Raw genomic sequence first — 15,444 nt, 5'->3', positions numbered from 1 at the left:
TTTGCTGTATAAGATGAAATGCTGTTCGTAATGACATGGTTTGAGTGGACACTGCAGTGACATTTACAGTTCTTCTCAATACTAAAATGTTTATCTTTGTCCAGTATCGAACTTACAGTTGACAATAAGTCTATGTGTCGCTGATTATTTAAGCTAATCCTAAAAGTATTCGTTTTCCCAGCATCCATGGCAAGCAGCATAGTCAAAGCCAAACCTGGAAGTGACGTCACCGCAGTTAAAAAGGATACTTTGGAATTTGATGATGACACTTTGAAAGGTGAGGATTCATGTTATTCTCTTACCAGAAGTCGTTGGACTGGAAAACTGTTCAATGTTAATCTTCACGGGTGAAAGAGAAGTGAGTTCAATCCATGGATACAGCAAACTCCTCCATAGATCCGCCAGAACTAGTTACAAACTCTTTCCGGTTTTCGGTGTTGTTTGTTTGTTGCTGTTTTTATTTGCATGTTTGTTTGTTTGATTGATCTTGAAATGTTTTATCATTTTCTGTTTTCTTTTTATTTATTTCTAACACTTGTTCATTTAACGTCCACGCAAACATTGAGGCTTCAAGCTCTCAGTCAATGGGTAAAACAAATCCAGTAACAGGTTTTGATCAGCCGCTGCCGCCGCTTCAGTACTGATTAAGTATTCGATATCATATCGCAGCATCTCTAGCAAGCAATGAAAGCGAAGCCATACCTGAAAGTGACGTCACACCTGCTGGTGAGGAGACTTTGGATTTTGATGATGACACTTCGAAAGTTGAGGATTCATGCTATTATCGTAGCAGAAGTCGTTTTAAGACTGGAAAACCGTTCTGCTCTACGTTAAGAAGCTTTTATAGACATATCACTTTAACATAGCATATATTTGATGGAGTAGAGTTTTTAATTTTATTTATCTTAAGTTTTTATTATTATTGTTGTCTGCGATTTTATATATATTTTCTACTCCCTTTTCATCTGAAAAGCGCACTTGATCATATTATATGGAAAGTTGCGCTATATAAATTTTACAGTTACACTTATAAGCTGAGTATACTGATTAAATTTAAATATTTGATCTTCCAGCATCCATGACAAGCACTGAAAACAAAGCCAAAACTGAAAATGTTGTCAAACCAGCTGGTGAGGAGACTTGCAAGTCTGATGATGACACTTTGAAAGGTGAGGATTTATGTTTTTCTCTTACCAGAAGTCGTTTTTAGACTGGAAAACTGTTCTATGTTAATTTTCACAGTTGATAGAGAACTGAGTTTTAATCTTAGAGTACTGGATAAATATTCGATTGAATTTCCCAGCATCCATAGCAAACAGTAAAAACAAAGCCAAGCCTTAAAGTGACGTTACGTTAACTTTTAATGAGACTTTGAATTTTGATGATGACACTTTGAAAGGTGTGGATTCATGTTTTTGTCTTACCAAAATTCGTCGTTAGACTGGAAAACTGTTCAATTTTAATCTTCACAGCTGTAAGAGAACTGAGTTAAGTCCATGGATTAAGAAATAGCCAACGCCTGTTAACTGTAAACCGATCCTTCTCCTCCCCTAAGTGAAAAGCCGCCAGATTAGCTAGAAACTTTCTCTGGATTTTTGTTTTGTTTGTTGTTGTTGTTTGCTTGTGTGTTTGTTTCTTAATGGTTTGTGTTTTGGTGTTTCTTTATTTCTTTATGTACTGATTCATTATGGGATGTAAAGCGTGTACTCATAGTTAGTGATAATTCGTAATTCTACTTGGATATTTCTGTATAACATGCAATGCTATTCGTAATGACAAGGTTTGAGTGGACACTGCAGTGAAATTTAACAGTTCTTCTCAATACTGGAATGTTTGTCTTTGTCCTTGTCCAGTATCTAACTTACAGTTGACAATAAGTCCATGTATCGCTGATTATTTAAGCTAAACCTTAAAGTATTCGTTTTCCCAGCATCCATGGCAAGCAGTGAAGTCGAAGCCAAACCTGGAAGTGACGTCACACCAGTTGGTGAGGATACTTTGGATTTTGATGATGACACTTTGAGAGGTAAAGAGTCGCGTCATTTGCTTGCCCGATTATCACTAACATTAAATGTTGCAAGAACGTTGAGTCCATGGATGATAGGCAATAGAAAATAGTGTAGTAAAGGCCTCCTTTTCGTTGCTTATTAACACCCTCCCCGTCCTCTTTTATCCTATAGTGTTGTTATTTTCAACACCACCCTCCTCCCCCCCCCCCCAATATAGGCCCCTTACCTCCTCATTATTAGTATCGTCTCTTTACATTAAGTTATACAATTTAAGGCTCAAATAAAAGTTGACCGTTGTTCAGGTTACTGCAGGGTCACTGTCACGGAAATTTCTCTTGTTTTGGTCCAAAGTGCTCAAATATGTGACAAGGTACCTTTTCTCTAACATCAAATTGCTCTTAGAGCTCCGAGAATAAAACATGAACATGATTTCTCCTGAGAAGAACAAACAAGAATCAGTTTATTTCTCCAAATACGCTGGAAGAACTTGAAAAAATTGGCCAATTTTTTCAAGTTTCAATCCATTTCAATCTTGGCCATTAGCGGCCAATGATAACTAACACTAGTTTCTGTGTAGTAGTGTGGTAACAGTTAACAAAACTGAACCGTTATTTTAATGATTCTGTCGATGCAAATGTGTTTTTTGGCCATTCAAAGTAACATCACACATAGGTGATACTGCCCCTTTAAAATATGTATGCTGAAAAATAGTATAGGGTATGTGTACACACAATTCGCCATGACAAATCACTCAACTTAATAACGAACAAAAAAGCACTCAACAAAGTACACCAACGAGCAAGCGACAACAAAACACAACGGCTTAAAACAACATGACAAAACCACACACAGCGTGACAAACACAGTACTCCCAAGCCGGTGTCAAAGATCTTTTCATCATAGTTAATAGCCCAATTTCGATGTATCAAAATTGGGCTATTGAGGGACTGGTTATGAAACCTTACCATGTTAACAGTGGTGTTGCAATTTATGTTGGAAGGGCCGCGACAGTGCAAAATCCTTTCTTTTAACTTTCATACTACAGTTGAATATCTTACTATTGGTGATGTGCTCCAAAACATTTCAAAATCTATTGTGGTTTGTGCAGGGTCAACGCCAAAAATGCTCACAAAATATACAACACTAAAATAAAGTAGTTTGACGGGCTGCATACGGGCTTAACCATTGCCTTTTAAAACTATGTTTTAATTTTCTTCATTCTAGCAATAGCAGAGGTTTATAAGAATGAAGGTAATGATGAATACGGGAAGAGGAATTTCCGTAACGCCCTCAACTTTTACACGGAAGGAATTAAAGTGAACTTCAAGGATGAAGAACTGAAAGCCAAACTGTATTGTAACAGGGCGGCAGCGCACTTTCGTTTAGGTGAGATATTTTATTTCAATTTATTTATTCATTCAGCATTTATTTAGTTACTTTATTAGCACAACTGAGTTGTGAAAATAAATTGGACCGTACCTGAATTCGTTTCCAGACGCTCTTTCGCTCGTTCTCAAAAACATTTTTCGCGCCGATTTTAGCCGGTTTTACTACGTCCTGCGTCAACTAGCTTTCCTCGCGTCTCAGAGAACGCAGAGGTCTGGCCAGCTGCTTCAGCCTGAGCGTAAATAAATTTATTTATCTATTAATAATTTTTAGGGCGTTATCGGGATTCACTAAGTGATGCGAAAGTTGCTACTGAATTACAACCATCTTATGTCAAGGCAATCATTAGAGGTAAGATGTCTTAAAATTCTAAACAAAAGAAAAAGAAAGTAACAAGTTAACTGCACAAATGTTCCGCCACGATGTCGACCATACAATCTTTAAAGTGACGGCCACTTACAATGTTTTGTAAAATATAACTTAATATATAGATCATGACTCTTTTACACCAGGTAGGCCAACGAGCCTCGAATTTATACAATATCCATCCGTTTTTTAGAACTGTTTTTCTGTATCAGTGTGTATTACACGATGTATTATTGTTAAAGATGCTGCCTTGTATAGATGCGATTTTATATGTTTCAACTGAAAGACTGAACAGCGTATTACTGGACATCGCTAGTCAATGATTGAACAGAAACATATTATTTTCTTTGAACCTCCCTACTTTTATCACACGTCGTGCAGATGTCTGACATTGCGCATGGCATAAACCCCATGACTACAATTAACTTATTTATTGTATGAAGTGTTCGAGTCGCCTCTGTGTCCATATTAAGCGCGGGTTTCATCATTTAAAAACTTATCCTCTTATTGCAAAGACTAAGCGGCTGATCATAAAGTGGTGTTTAAGGTTGCGTTCGATTGACCGTATTCCAGAATAAGAATAAGCGAAATAGCTGTTAGAATTCTCTTTTAAGTAAATTTGGGAAGATATTTCTGCAAACTTTCGCTGACACATGATAATTTAAGAGCCATTTTGTATTTTAGTAACTCCAGAAACCTCTTGAGGAATTGATTGAAATTATTGTATGTATTCCTATTCTGGAATAGGGTCAATCGAACGCACCCTAGCTGTATTGCAAAATGGGGATCCTTTTTCATCATCCTCTTCTGTCATGATCATGATACACGTACGGAAACATAGAAACTAAATTTTGAAGTAGACTAACTTGACTTAAAAATAAATCAAGTTATCATATATGTTTTTTAGGAGCAAGTGCTTATCTGGAGCTGAATCTGTTTGAAGAAGCGATCACGTGGTGTGATCAAGGATTAGCAGTATCCTTTGGTTCTTTTATGTAATGTTTAAAACACAAGCAGCAGTGTTTTATCGGGTTTTAGACCCTATAAAATACGTGCTGCGGGTTTTTGAACGGCTTCAAAAACATTCCTGGAAAAGCGTGTGTCAGGAGAGTTCATAATTAACAATTATGCTTTTGTGAACGTTGGAGAGTAGCATACCAGAAAAATATTAAACACTACATACTAATAAGGAGGTGGTTTTATTGGGTTTTAAAACCACTGCACGTGATGTTTTGTCGATGAGTTTGATTGGTCAATGGGCTTATGAATTTTTACTGAGTTTTTGAGTGATGTAAAGTATATGAAATGATTCATATATGAACTGCGGATGTAGATGAAAGTGAGAAGTGATCATCGCAGTGAATTTTCCAATTAATGCAATTGGAAATTGGAAGCCTGAAAAAATTCAGGCTTCAACAGGATTCGAACCCGTGACCTCCACGTTACCGGTGCGATGCTCTACCAACTGAGTTTTTGAGTGCAGCATGAACATTCTCGGATGTAATAATGTTGTTTTGATAATGAAAGACAGTACTGAATTACTTGTATGTCCCCACACAAAACGTGCCTTGCCCTCTCCCCCCTGCAAAAAAAAATAAAATAAAAATAAATAAATAAATAAATAAATAATGACATGATTAGCATTCCTACGTTTTTATACTGCCACAGTATAAAACATAGGATGCTGTGCAGCTCACTTCCTCCCCAAGCAGTGACTGATTAACACAATTTGATAAGTGAAAGAAAGTTTTAGTATATATGTATATGCCTTATTATTCTTATCTGATTGCAGTAGTTGAAAGAGAACACAAGAGAACCACTTTAATGTACGCCATTTTACCCCTACTTTTACCGCAAAAAACCGTTTCAAAGACCATGTCAGGTAACAATCGAGTATCGTTGTATTCGAGAACCCTGAGGTCCAAAGAAATTCACCGCCAGCTTCGTTGTAATGCTACAAACGTAGGTGCCTTTCATCCCGTCCTGGCGCTGAGGGCCGATTCGCACTGGTCGACATCTGGGAGACCCTCAAACGTTCAAGTTTTCCGATGAATTATGGCAAAAGCAGCCGATCAGGTACAACTAAAAATTGTGATTATAACGTCTCATCGAATTATCTGCTTCCTTTACAACGCAACAACCTTAACTTTGAAAAGATTGACAAAGAAAATGCGACGCTGTTGGAACTCAGAAGCAGGTCTCAAAAGGTATTGTTATTTACTTTATTTAAATGAGTGGTTTCTTAGAAATAGATTTTGTGACAAAAATACACGCTAAAAGGTCACGACGTTTCGACCTCTCCGAAGACATTTTCAATTGGGAGTAAAAAATAAAAACCTTAACATAAATATATTACAAACAGTTAAAAATCGGTAAGAATGTCATGAACGCTAAAATGTGATAAAACATGTTAATGATAAGTATTTATAAAGTTTAAAAAGGACATAAAGCAATGAAACAATGAAGTAATAATGAGGCTCCTTAAAAACTGGTCTAAACAAATAATTTGGCGCGGATAGAATCGCATTGTTTGTTTAGTGATGGTTTCAGTTCTTTGATAAAAATCATTTCAAAAATAAGACAATGGAGTTTGTTTTGACACTTTCTTAAGGAGGCTCGAGGCAGTTTTTTTGTTTTTTTTTTTAGCAACGGAAGCGCATAGCCTCTCATTTTAAACATTGTCGATTATCTCGAAATCTAGTCAGACACTTTATGACGAAACTTTAGGGATTTAAACTACTCAATCTAGACAACGTGTAGGCGAAATTAAAAAAAAATCTGTAAGAGCGTTTTCAAGTAAATAATGAATCAATTTTTATGGGGTGATTTTGTTTATTCCGGGACAAACAAAATAAAACTCTTGTTCGGAGAAAGCGAATAATAACTGAAACTTGACCAAGATTCAACCTTCTTATCTAACACCGGTTTCGGTTCTTGAGGCTAAAACTTGCGTAGATATCGAAAAGAATTGTTACTCTAACCGCTTGTAATTTAACAGAAAAATCTGCCGGGGTATTTTAAATATATCTCGATTTATGTTAAGTAGGAACTTTTTCATTCATCCGCACTTTATTTTAACTGTTTTCAAACATAAATATCTTAAAATCGGAGACACCCATGAAGCTCAATATACATTTAGAATGTTTTGCTATGAGCAATAGCCTTTTAACAGAAAAGACAAAATGTTAGGTTTTATTATGCCAGAGATATTGGTGAAAAATGCTGGAATAAACAAAATCACCCCATAAAAAGTGATTCATTATTTACCTGAAAACGCTCCTACAGAATTTTTTCTAATTTCGCCTACACGTTGTCCAGATTAAGTAGTTTAAATCCCTAAAGTTTCGTCGTGTCTGACTAGATTTCGAGATAATCGACAATGTTTAAAATGAGAGGCTATACGCTTCCGTTGCTATGGTAATAGCTGTTGCGTGGAAATCGATGAGAAAATTAACTTTGATCATATGTTGAAATGATGATGTAGTATGAAGGAGATTAAAGTTTATCTTGTATGCGAGATTGTAATTTCCAAACTTCCACCCTAAGTCCAAAAAAACTGCCTCGAGCCTCCTTAAAATTTTAAAACTTCGTGCAATGTCATTTGGGGCCATGTTGTGCTGCTCCCTCAGGTGGTTTCCGATTGTCGATCCCTTATGCTCCTCAATTCGCTGGTGAAGGTGTCGGCACGTGTAGCCGACATAGCCTGCATCGCACAGGCTACACTGAAAATGATACACAGCGCATTGTTGATTTACAAGGGGTGGCTTGTCTTCCGTCACTTTTATTTCATCCTTGATCTTCCGACTTGTGAACACCGGGCTGATATCCACATTGATCTTCCGACTTACGTCTCCCAGTTGTCTGCGCACTGCGTTTGCAGATTTCTGATCTTTAAATGGCAGCACGATTCTAATTGGGGCTTCTTGCTTCTCTGGTACGTGCTGTTGGGTACGTGAATCCTCAGATGCTTTTGAATCAATGAATTGGCGGATGGTAGAGATCACAAGTTTGTCTGGGTAGTGCAGTCGGGAAAAGATCTCTTTGAAGCGTTCACATTCCTGATGAAAAAGCTTCCACGTAGATTAGAGCTTAAATGCACGGTTGAGCATGATATTCAGCAATGACTGTTTATATCTACTGTTCAATTGGCGGTGGTAATGTAACAGTAGCCCAGTGTCCGTTGGTTTCCTGTACACCTTCTTCTCTAACCGGCATCCATTCCTGATCATATCCATTCCCAGAAAGGGGAATCTGCCGTTTTCCTCAAGCTCCATTGTAAAATCCATAGAAGGATGACTGTTGTTCAATGTCGTTAGGAACTCAGAGGCTGTTTCAAAGTAAGGAATTGCGCTAAGCGTATCATCTACATAGCGTTTGTAAAAGGCAGGCATCTTGTTTTCGGTTTCTAGCTGTTTCTCGATGTTACACATGAATGCGTTAGCCATGAGAGGTCCCAGAGGCGAACCCATAGCGACACCATCCACCTGTTCGTATAGGCTTCCTTCGAATTGAAAAAGCTGATTTTTGGTTGCAATTCTCAACAGCTCTTTTCAGCTTTAAAGCGTTTTAAAAAAGTTGGTCAAAAGGTATTGTTATTTATTTTATTTTAAAGCATAGAGGTTCTCTGTTTTAAAGCAAATAAGTGTAAGCAGTATATTACTCTTGGTAGGCCCTGTTTGTTAGGATAGAAAAACAGTTTCATTATTTATAATTTCCAATAAAATAAATGTCATTTAAAAAGGTTAAGCGTACTAGCGGTTCGGACTAGACCTTATACTCTTAACCCTATTCGGGCTGCGTGCTGCAGCGTCAAGCTGGCGTTGAATACTTATAACTTTCCAAATAAAAAAAAGCAAACACCACCAAACTTGGTGAATTTTCCTAAAAGTTATTTGGTAACAACTTTATACAATAATTGTTTGTTTACGTGGCTTGCTGTTGTCATAGAAACAAGACTTTGGCTGCCCAATTATTCTCATCTCATGACTTTTACAATTTTACATCATTTGGTTCTTATTTATTGCTTTTAATAAGTTTTAAACCATCACCAATCTTGTCAGCCAGTCTAGAGGAGTCTTCAAACTATTCATGGCATGTCTCTTCTGTTTGACCTCACCCTGTGAACTGCTTTAATAGTGTCGTCAATCATAGAATAAGCTTGGAAGACACCCTGGTCTTTCTGTTGAAACTTGGCTGCAATGGGTTGAAGTGTTTCAAGGCTATTTTTTTGTAACTAAAAAGGTGAAAATGAATCCGAAGGTCTTCAGACTTGCCAAAAAGCCTTGTGCCTTGATTGTAGTCTCCCTGTCACATGTGAACGATATGAAGGAATATAGTGCTTTGGGAGCAGACGTGAGCAGACCACAAGAGGGTACACCCTCTCCCCTTCCCCCCCCCCCCCCCCCAAAAAAAAAAAAAAATCCTTTTTTGAATATTCTTGGAATTTAGTTTAATGGACCGAAAAATGATTTTTAAAATCAAGCAATTGAATAGTGATATGCTCTGCTGTCGATGCAAGAATTTAAGTGTCAAACAAGTCATAAAACCCTCCAATGGATCCGCCGACACTGGGACTGTGCGCACGGCGGGTTCTGGCTGCAATCTACCGGGTGCCAAATTATGAAACATCTACATAAAATCCCGTTGCTGTTCTCGTTTAATAGTGAACTTTGATTGTGATTTATTTAGGTATTTCATCCAGCCGATACAGTTTGTGTCTTCAACTAGCTGCAATATATCTCGTAATACTCAGTGCCAAAGTATTCAACCTCACTAAATTCCATTGTTATTTCCTTGCATGACATCGATGAACCATTCCCCTGTGCATTTTACAACCAAAATTAGAAACGCTACATGACGTCTTATATTGGGAATTACGAAAAATACGATACACATCACGTCAAGAACATGCGACAAAGAATCAATCTATTGGAAGCAAATAGTTACAAATAGAAGAAAAGGCGTATGTGAACCTTAGTTATTATTACCACTCTCTTCGTAATTTGCAGATCGCTTTCAAGTACCAAAAGCAAGCCCGTAGTATCACCAAAGAATTTGAAAGCAAAGATTCGGAAGGAACGTCATACATGAATCGTGGTATTGCTTACCATCGCCTCAGTGAATTCAGGAAGGCTATCGAGTTTTATCAACAAGCTCTTATAATCAGTAAAGAATTGGGAAACAAAGATTTAGAAGGAAGAGTTTATGGGAACCTCGGTAATGCTTACGGCTCTCTTGGTGATTTCAAGACAGCTATCAAGTTCAATCAGCAAGCTCTTAGTATCATGAAAGAAGTTGGGAACAAAGATTTAGAAGGAAGCGTATATACAAACCTCGGTAGTGATTACCACTCTCTTGGTGATTTCAAGACCGCTATCAAGTTCCATCAGCAAGCTCTTAGTATCGTGAGAGAAGTTGGGAACAAAGATTCAGAAGGAAGCGTATATACAAACCTCGGTAATGCTTACCACTCTTTTGGTGATTTCAAAACAGCTATCAAGTTCCATCAGCAAGCTCTTAGTATCATGAAAGAAGTTGGGAACAAAGATTCAGAAGGAAGGGTATATATAAACTTCGGTAATGCTTACCACTCTCTTGGTGATTTCAAGACAGCTATCAAGTTCCATCAGCAAGCTCTTAGTATCGTGAAAGAAGTTGGGAACAAAGATTCAGAAGGACGCGTATATACGAACCTCGGTATTGCTTACCACTCTCTTAGTGATTTCAAGACCGCTATCAAGTTCCATCGGCAAGCTCTTAGCATCATGAAAGAAGTTGGGAACAAAGATTTAGAAGGACGCATCTATGGGAACCTCGGTAATGCTTACGACTCTCTTGGTGATTTCAAGACAGCTATCAAGTTCCATCAGCAAGCTCTTAGTATCATGAAAGAAGTTGGGAACAAAGATTCAGAAGGAAGCGTATATATAGAGCTCGGTAATGCTTACCACTCTCTTGGTGATTTCAAGATGGCTATCAAGTTCCATCAGCAAGCTCTTAGTATCATGAAAGAAGTTGGAAACAAAGATTCAGAAGGACGCGTATATACAAACCTCGGTAATGCTTACCACTCTCTTAGTGATTTCAAGACGGCTATCAAGTTCCATCAGCAAGCTCTTAGTATTATGAAAGAAGTTGGAAACAAAGATTCAGAAGGACGCGTATATACAAACCTCGGTAATGATTACCACTCTCTTAGTGATTTCAAGACGGCTATCAAGTTCCATCAGCAAGCTCTTAGTATCGTGAAAGAAGTTGGGAACAAAGATTCAGAAGGAAGCGTATATATGAACCTCGGTAATGCTTACCATTCTCTTGGTGATTTCAAGACGGCTATCAAGTTCCATCAGCAAGCTCTTAGTATCATGAAAGAAGTTGGGAACAAAGATTCAGAAGGAAGCGTATATATGAACCTTGGTAATGCTTACCACTCTCTTGGTGATTTCAAGACCGCTATCAAGTTCCATCAGCAAGCTCTTAGTATCATGAAAGAAGTTGGGAACAAAGATTCAGAAGGAAGCGTATATATAAAGCTCGGTAATGCGTACCACTCTCTTAGTGATTTCAAGACAGCTATCAAGTTCCACCAGCAAGCTCTTAGTATCATGAAAGAAGTTGGGAACAAAGATTCAGAAGGAAGCGTATATATAAAGCTCGGTAATGCTTACCACTCTCTTAGTGATTTCAAGACAGCTATCAAGTTCAATCAGCAAGCTCTTAGTATCATGAAAGAAGTTGGGAACAAAGATTCAGAAGGAGGCGTATATACAAACCTCGGTAATGATTACTACTCTCTTGGTGATTTCAAGACGGCTATCAAGTTCCATCAGCAAGCTCTTAGTATCGTGAAAGAAGTTGGGAACAAAGATTCAGAAGGAAGCGTATATATTAACCTCGGTATTGCTTACCACGCTCTTGGTGATTTCAAGACAGCTATCAAGTTCCATCAGCAAGCTCTTAGTATCGTGAAAGAAGTTGGGAACAAATATTCAGAAGGAAGCGTATATATGAACCTCGGTATTGCTTACGACTCTCTTGGTGATTTCAAGACCGCTATCAAGTTCCATCAGCAAGCTCTTAGTATCATGAAAGAAGTTGGGAACAAAGGTTCGGAAGGACACGTCTATGGGAACCTCGGTAATGCTTACGACTCTCTTGGTGATTTCAAGACAGCTATCAAGTTCCATCAGCAAGCTCTTAGTATCATGAAAGAAGTTGGGAACAAAGATTCAGAAGGAACTGTATACGGTGCGCTTGGTAGTGATTACCTCTCTGAAAGGGATTATGAGAAAGCTGACAAGTGTTTTCAGCAAGCTCTTAATATCGCCAAAGAAGTTGGAAACAAGTTGTTAGAGGGACGTCTACATCGGGGTCTCGGTTCTGTTTATTTATCTCTTGGTAACTTTAAGGCAAGTTTGGAGTTCTATCAGCAAGGTCTCAGGATCGTTAAAGAAGTTGGTAGCAAGGATTCAGAAGGAAGAGCTTATCAGAGCATTGGAGATGTTTATTCCCGGCGTAGAGATTTCAAAACAGCTGTCGAGAACCATCAGAAAGCTCTTAGTATCGCTAAAGAAACTGGAGACAAAATGCTCGAAGCAACGGCATATGCGTCCCTTGGTAATGATCATCAGTCTCTCGACGATTTTTGTACAGCTGAGGATTTTTATAAATGTAGTGTACGATTATTTGATGAACTTAGGGGTCTTCTTCAATCGAATGACAGATGGAAAATCGACTTCCGGAACAAACATAGGGCTATTTACAGTAAGTTATGGATTTTTCAGTTACTACAGAACAAGACAATGGAGGCGCTTTTTACAGCTGAGCGTGGACGTGCACAGGCCCTGATGGATCTTATGGAATCACAGTACGGCGTAAAATCGGTTCATCCAGTGTCTGCTGAGAAGACGAGTATAATCTCCTCCATTCCAAGCCACCTTCCATCGCAAACGATATTTTTTGCTGAAGCCCCCAGTTTCCTCTTCTTCTGGGTGCTGCAAAAAGGAGGCCTTTGCCAGTTCGAAGGAAAGAAAATCAGTGATAGTTTGGAGTCTCTGACTCACAAAACATACAAACAGATTGGAGTCTTTCAAGAAGTCATGTGTGAGAATCGCTCCTTGGATGGCCCAGCAGATGAAGAATCTGAAGAGGTTCTTTATCGAAATCGCGATGAAAAATCAAAAGCATCTGCAGAAGGCGAAGGCGATGCTTTAAAGGCGTTGTCCGATGTGGTCCTGGGACCGATTTCACATCTGCTACAAAGCGATGAAGTTATCATTGTTCCTGATGGTCCACTATTTTTGGTTCCCTATGCTGCACTTCTGGACCAACATTCTAGGTACTTGTCTGAAGCGCTCACAATTCGACTGGTTCCTACACTGACAAGTTTGAAGCTAATGACAGAGTGCCCTGAGGGGTACCACAGTACGTCTGGTGCACTGCTTGTTGGTGATCCATGGATGGAAGATATCCTTTACAAAGGACGTAGAATCCGGGAGCTTCCAGCTGCCAAAAAGGAGGTGGAAATGATTGGTGCTATTCTGAAAATCAAACCTCTGACTGGAAAAGAGGCAACAAAAGCTGAAGTGTTGAGCAGGCTAAACTCAGTGGCCTTGGTACACATTGCATCCCATGGCCGTGCGGAAACTGGGGAAATTTTCTTGTCTCCTAATCCAACGGTGGCCAAGGAAGACCTCAAACAGGAAGATTACTTTTTGACTATGGCTGATGTGTTAAAGGCCAAACTGCGAGCAAGATTGGTTGTCTTAAGCTGCTGCCATAGCGGCCGAGGGAATATTAAGGCCGAGGGTGTGGTGGGTCTTGCGCGTGCTTTTTTGGGTGCCGGTGCTCGTTCTGTGCTTGCATCACTGTGGGCCATTAGTGACGAAGCCACTCTGCTGTTTATGAGATACTTCTACGAGCATTTGGCGGAAGGACAACGTGCCAGTAAGGCTCTCCACCAGACAATGAAACAAATGCGGGAATCTGACAACTTCAGTGACATTAAATACTGGGCTCCGTTTGTACTGATCGGTGATGACGTAACATTAAATTTTGGCCACTTGAGGTAAGTTGTTTGGGCTTAATTGTAAAAGTCACCGTTTAATATTTATTAATTGAAAGGATTTGAAAACCTCTCAACCCTATCAGCCTAGGTCCCCAAATTCGAAGCGTAAAGCTGAGCGGCTTTCATTCGCGTAAATGGGTACATCTTTAAGTTTCGTCTGCGAATTCTAAAGTTTTGAAGCCTGGTTTTATCAACCGAGTAAATAGGTAATTTTGTCACGGTAAAAAGATTCGAGTGCTGACATTTCGAGCGAAGGGCTAACATTCGAAACTTCAGCACTCATATCTCACTTTATGGTGACCAAATTTAACGTCTTCAGCTCTGTTAATAAAACCAAATATTTGTCCCCCTCCTAAGTCACGATCCCTTTACCAGGGCAGTGGTAGGCCCAGGTCATGAGCGGAATACGAAAGCCACTGCGTTACATTGTCCTTGCAAGTGGTGGCCACAAGTGACGTTTTTAACTACATCTCCATAAACTCGTTGTGGGAGCTGTTGGTTGAGGATTGCAAAATCATTTTCGGCAATGCATATGGAGAAGTAGATCCGTATAACAGGGCCACTTGTGGCACGTGTGTGTGTCGTGAGAAGGGAAAAGCAGCTCTCCGTGGCTGTTACCTTGTTATTATTCAGTGTTGTGAGCATTCGTAAGATTCTGACAATACCCCGAAATCGAATTCGAAGCCGGTGTGGTGTCCTTGTTGCTTTCTAAAGGTTGCCTTCATTGAAAGGTGTTTTTGTTGTTGTGAATGGATGGTCATACACGTGCTATTTTCTTTCTTGTTTCAGTAATGTTTAAGATAACTGAGAAAGAACTTTCGACGATGGTAAGTTGCAGTAATGTGAACTCTTCTTCCGTTATCTGTCATACAAGGGAATAAAACAGTGTTAATTACTGCAGTCCGAGTCACCATCATAAAAGGATTGAGTCAAACCTGTAGGACCAACCCTTATAAACGGCCACTTTTCAACAATTGAAAAATCCCCTCACCCACCCCGTCCTCCACACACACACACACACACAATCACGCAAAGTTGAATCCTTACACAGCGACCGCGTGAACACTTTGGGTGCTGATGATTTGAAAATCTCTCTAGTTTTTACCTGTGATAAGCGACCACTTAATACATGGTCTGATCTCAGCATGGGGGAAAATATAATAACGAGTAGTTGTTTAATTCCAATCATGATGATAGTGAATTTTTCTCCCACACCAAAACGTTTTGTCCTTGTCCACAAGAGTATGTTTGTTGTCCACTGTGCAAATCAGATTTGTGGGAACTCTTAAGTATGCACTGAAGTGTGGGGGTCGGCTTTATGCAAACGGGACCCTGAACAGAACACCTCCCGAAAACAACCTCCTAGGTATATTATTTTGGGAGTATTCAACTGAATTTAGATTTTCACTAAGGTTATATCACCCGGGGGTAGGGGGGGGGGGTACTGAGTGGAGTTTTGAATAGCTTTAGATGGAGTTGTGCCACTGGGGCTTTGAAACCTTTATCTTATACCAAACCATGTTCTAGATCAGACACAAAAAATCCCCCCATCCTAGTCTTGAGTCTTAATTTTTATTCCCGCGACCTTTTTTTTTAAACCAAATTTTTTCTCATTGA

The 15,444-nt window shown here is 39.1% G+C and overlaps 2 protein-coding genes and 1 pseudogene across 2 annotated transcripts in view; 2 read left to right on the top strand and 1 right to left on the bottom strand.

Moving 5' to 3' along the window:
- LOC146468736 (uncharacterized) overlaps positions 1 to 11,841 on the top strand; it is a 78,206-nt gene extending 66,365 nt beyond the window's left edge. The window contains exons 15-24 of the mRNA XM_085124210.1: positions 182 to 277; positions 670 to 786; positions 1,074 to 1,169; positions 1,931 to 2,026; positions 3,234 to 3,395; positions 3,669 to 3,746; positions 4,669 to 4,736; positions 5,918 to 5,968; positions 9,770 to 10,577; positions 11,810 to 11,841. Of these exons, the coding sequence (XP_084980336.1) occupies positions 182 to 277; positions 670 to 786; positions 1,074 to 1,169; positions 1,931 to 2,026; positions 3,234 to 3,395; positions 3,669 to 3,746; positions 4,669 to 4,736; positions 5,918 to 5,968; positions 9,770 to 10,577; positions 11,810 to 11,841 (1,604 nt within the window). The remainder of the gene's footprint in view (positions 1 to 181; positions 278 to 669; positions 787 to 1,073; positions 1,170 to 1,930; positions 2,027 to 3,233; positions 3,396 to 3,668; positions 3,747 to 4,668; positions 4,737 to 5,917; positions 5,969 to 9,769; positions 10,578 to 11,809) is intronic.
- LOC146468737 (uncharacterized) lies at positions 6,255 to 8,304 on the bottom strand (annotated as a pseudogene).
- A 4-nt stretch (positions 11,842 to 11,845) lies between the features above and the next one.
- Positions 11,846 to 14,727, top strand: LOC146468735 (tetratricopeptide repeat protein 28-like). The gene is made up of 2 exons (XM_085124209.1): positions 11,846 to 13,827; positions 14,617 to 14,727. The coding sequence occupies exons 1-2, from the start codon at positions 11,846 to 11,848 to the stop codon at positions 14,624 to 14,626; spliced, it is 1,992 nt and encodes a 663-aa protein (XP_084980335.1). The 3' UTR covers positions 14,627 to 14,727.
- The last annotated feature ends 717 nt before the right edge of the window (positions 14,728 to 15,444 follow it).

This window comes from Pavona decussata, unplaced genomic scaffold (assembly GCF_977016875.1).
Source record: "Pavona decussata unplaced genomic scaffold, jaPavDecu1.1 SCAFFOLD_130, whole genome shotgun sequence".
Lineage (NCBI taxonomy): Eukaryota > Metazoa > Cnidaria > Anthozoa > Scleractinia > Agariciidae > Pavona > Pavona decussata.
The sequence above is the reverse complement of the archived record's forward strand: the minus strand, read 5'-3'. Positions and strand labels throughout refer to the sequence as shown.

Excerpts from the sequence above, each read along its gene's own strand:
- LOC146468735 (XM_085124209.1), top strand. The coding sequence starts at position 11,846 with ATGAAAGAAGTTGGGAACAAAGGTTCGGAAGGACACGTCTATGGGAAC.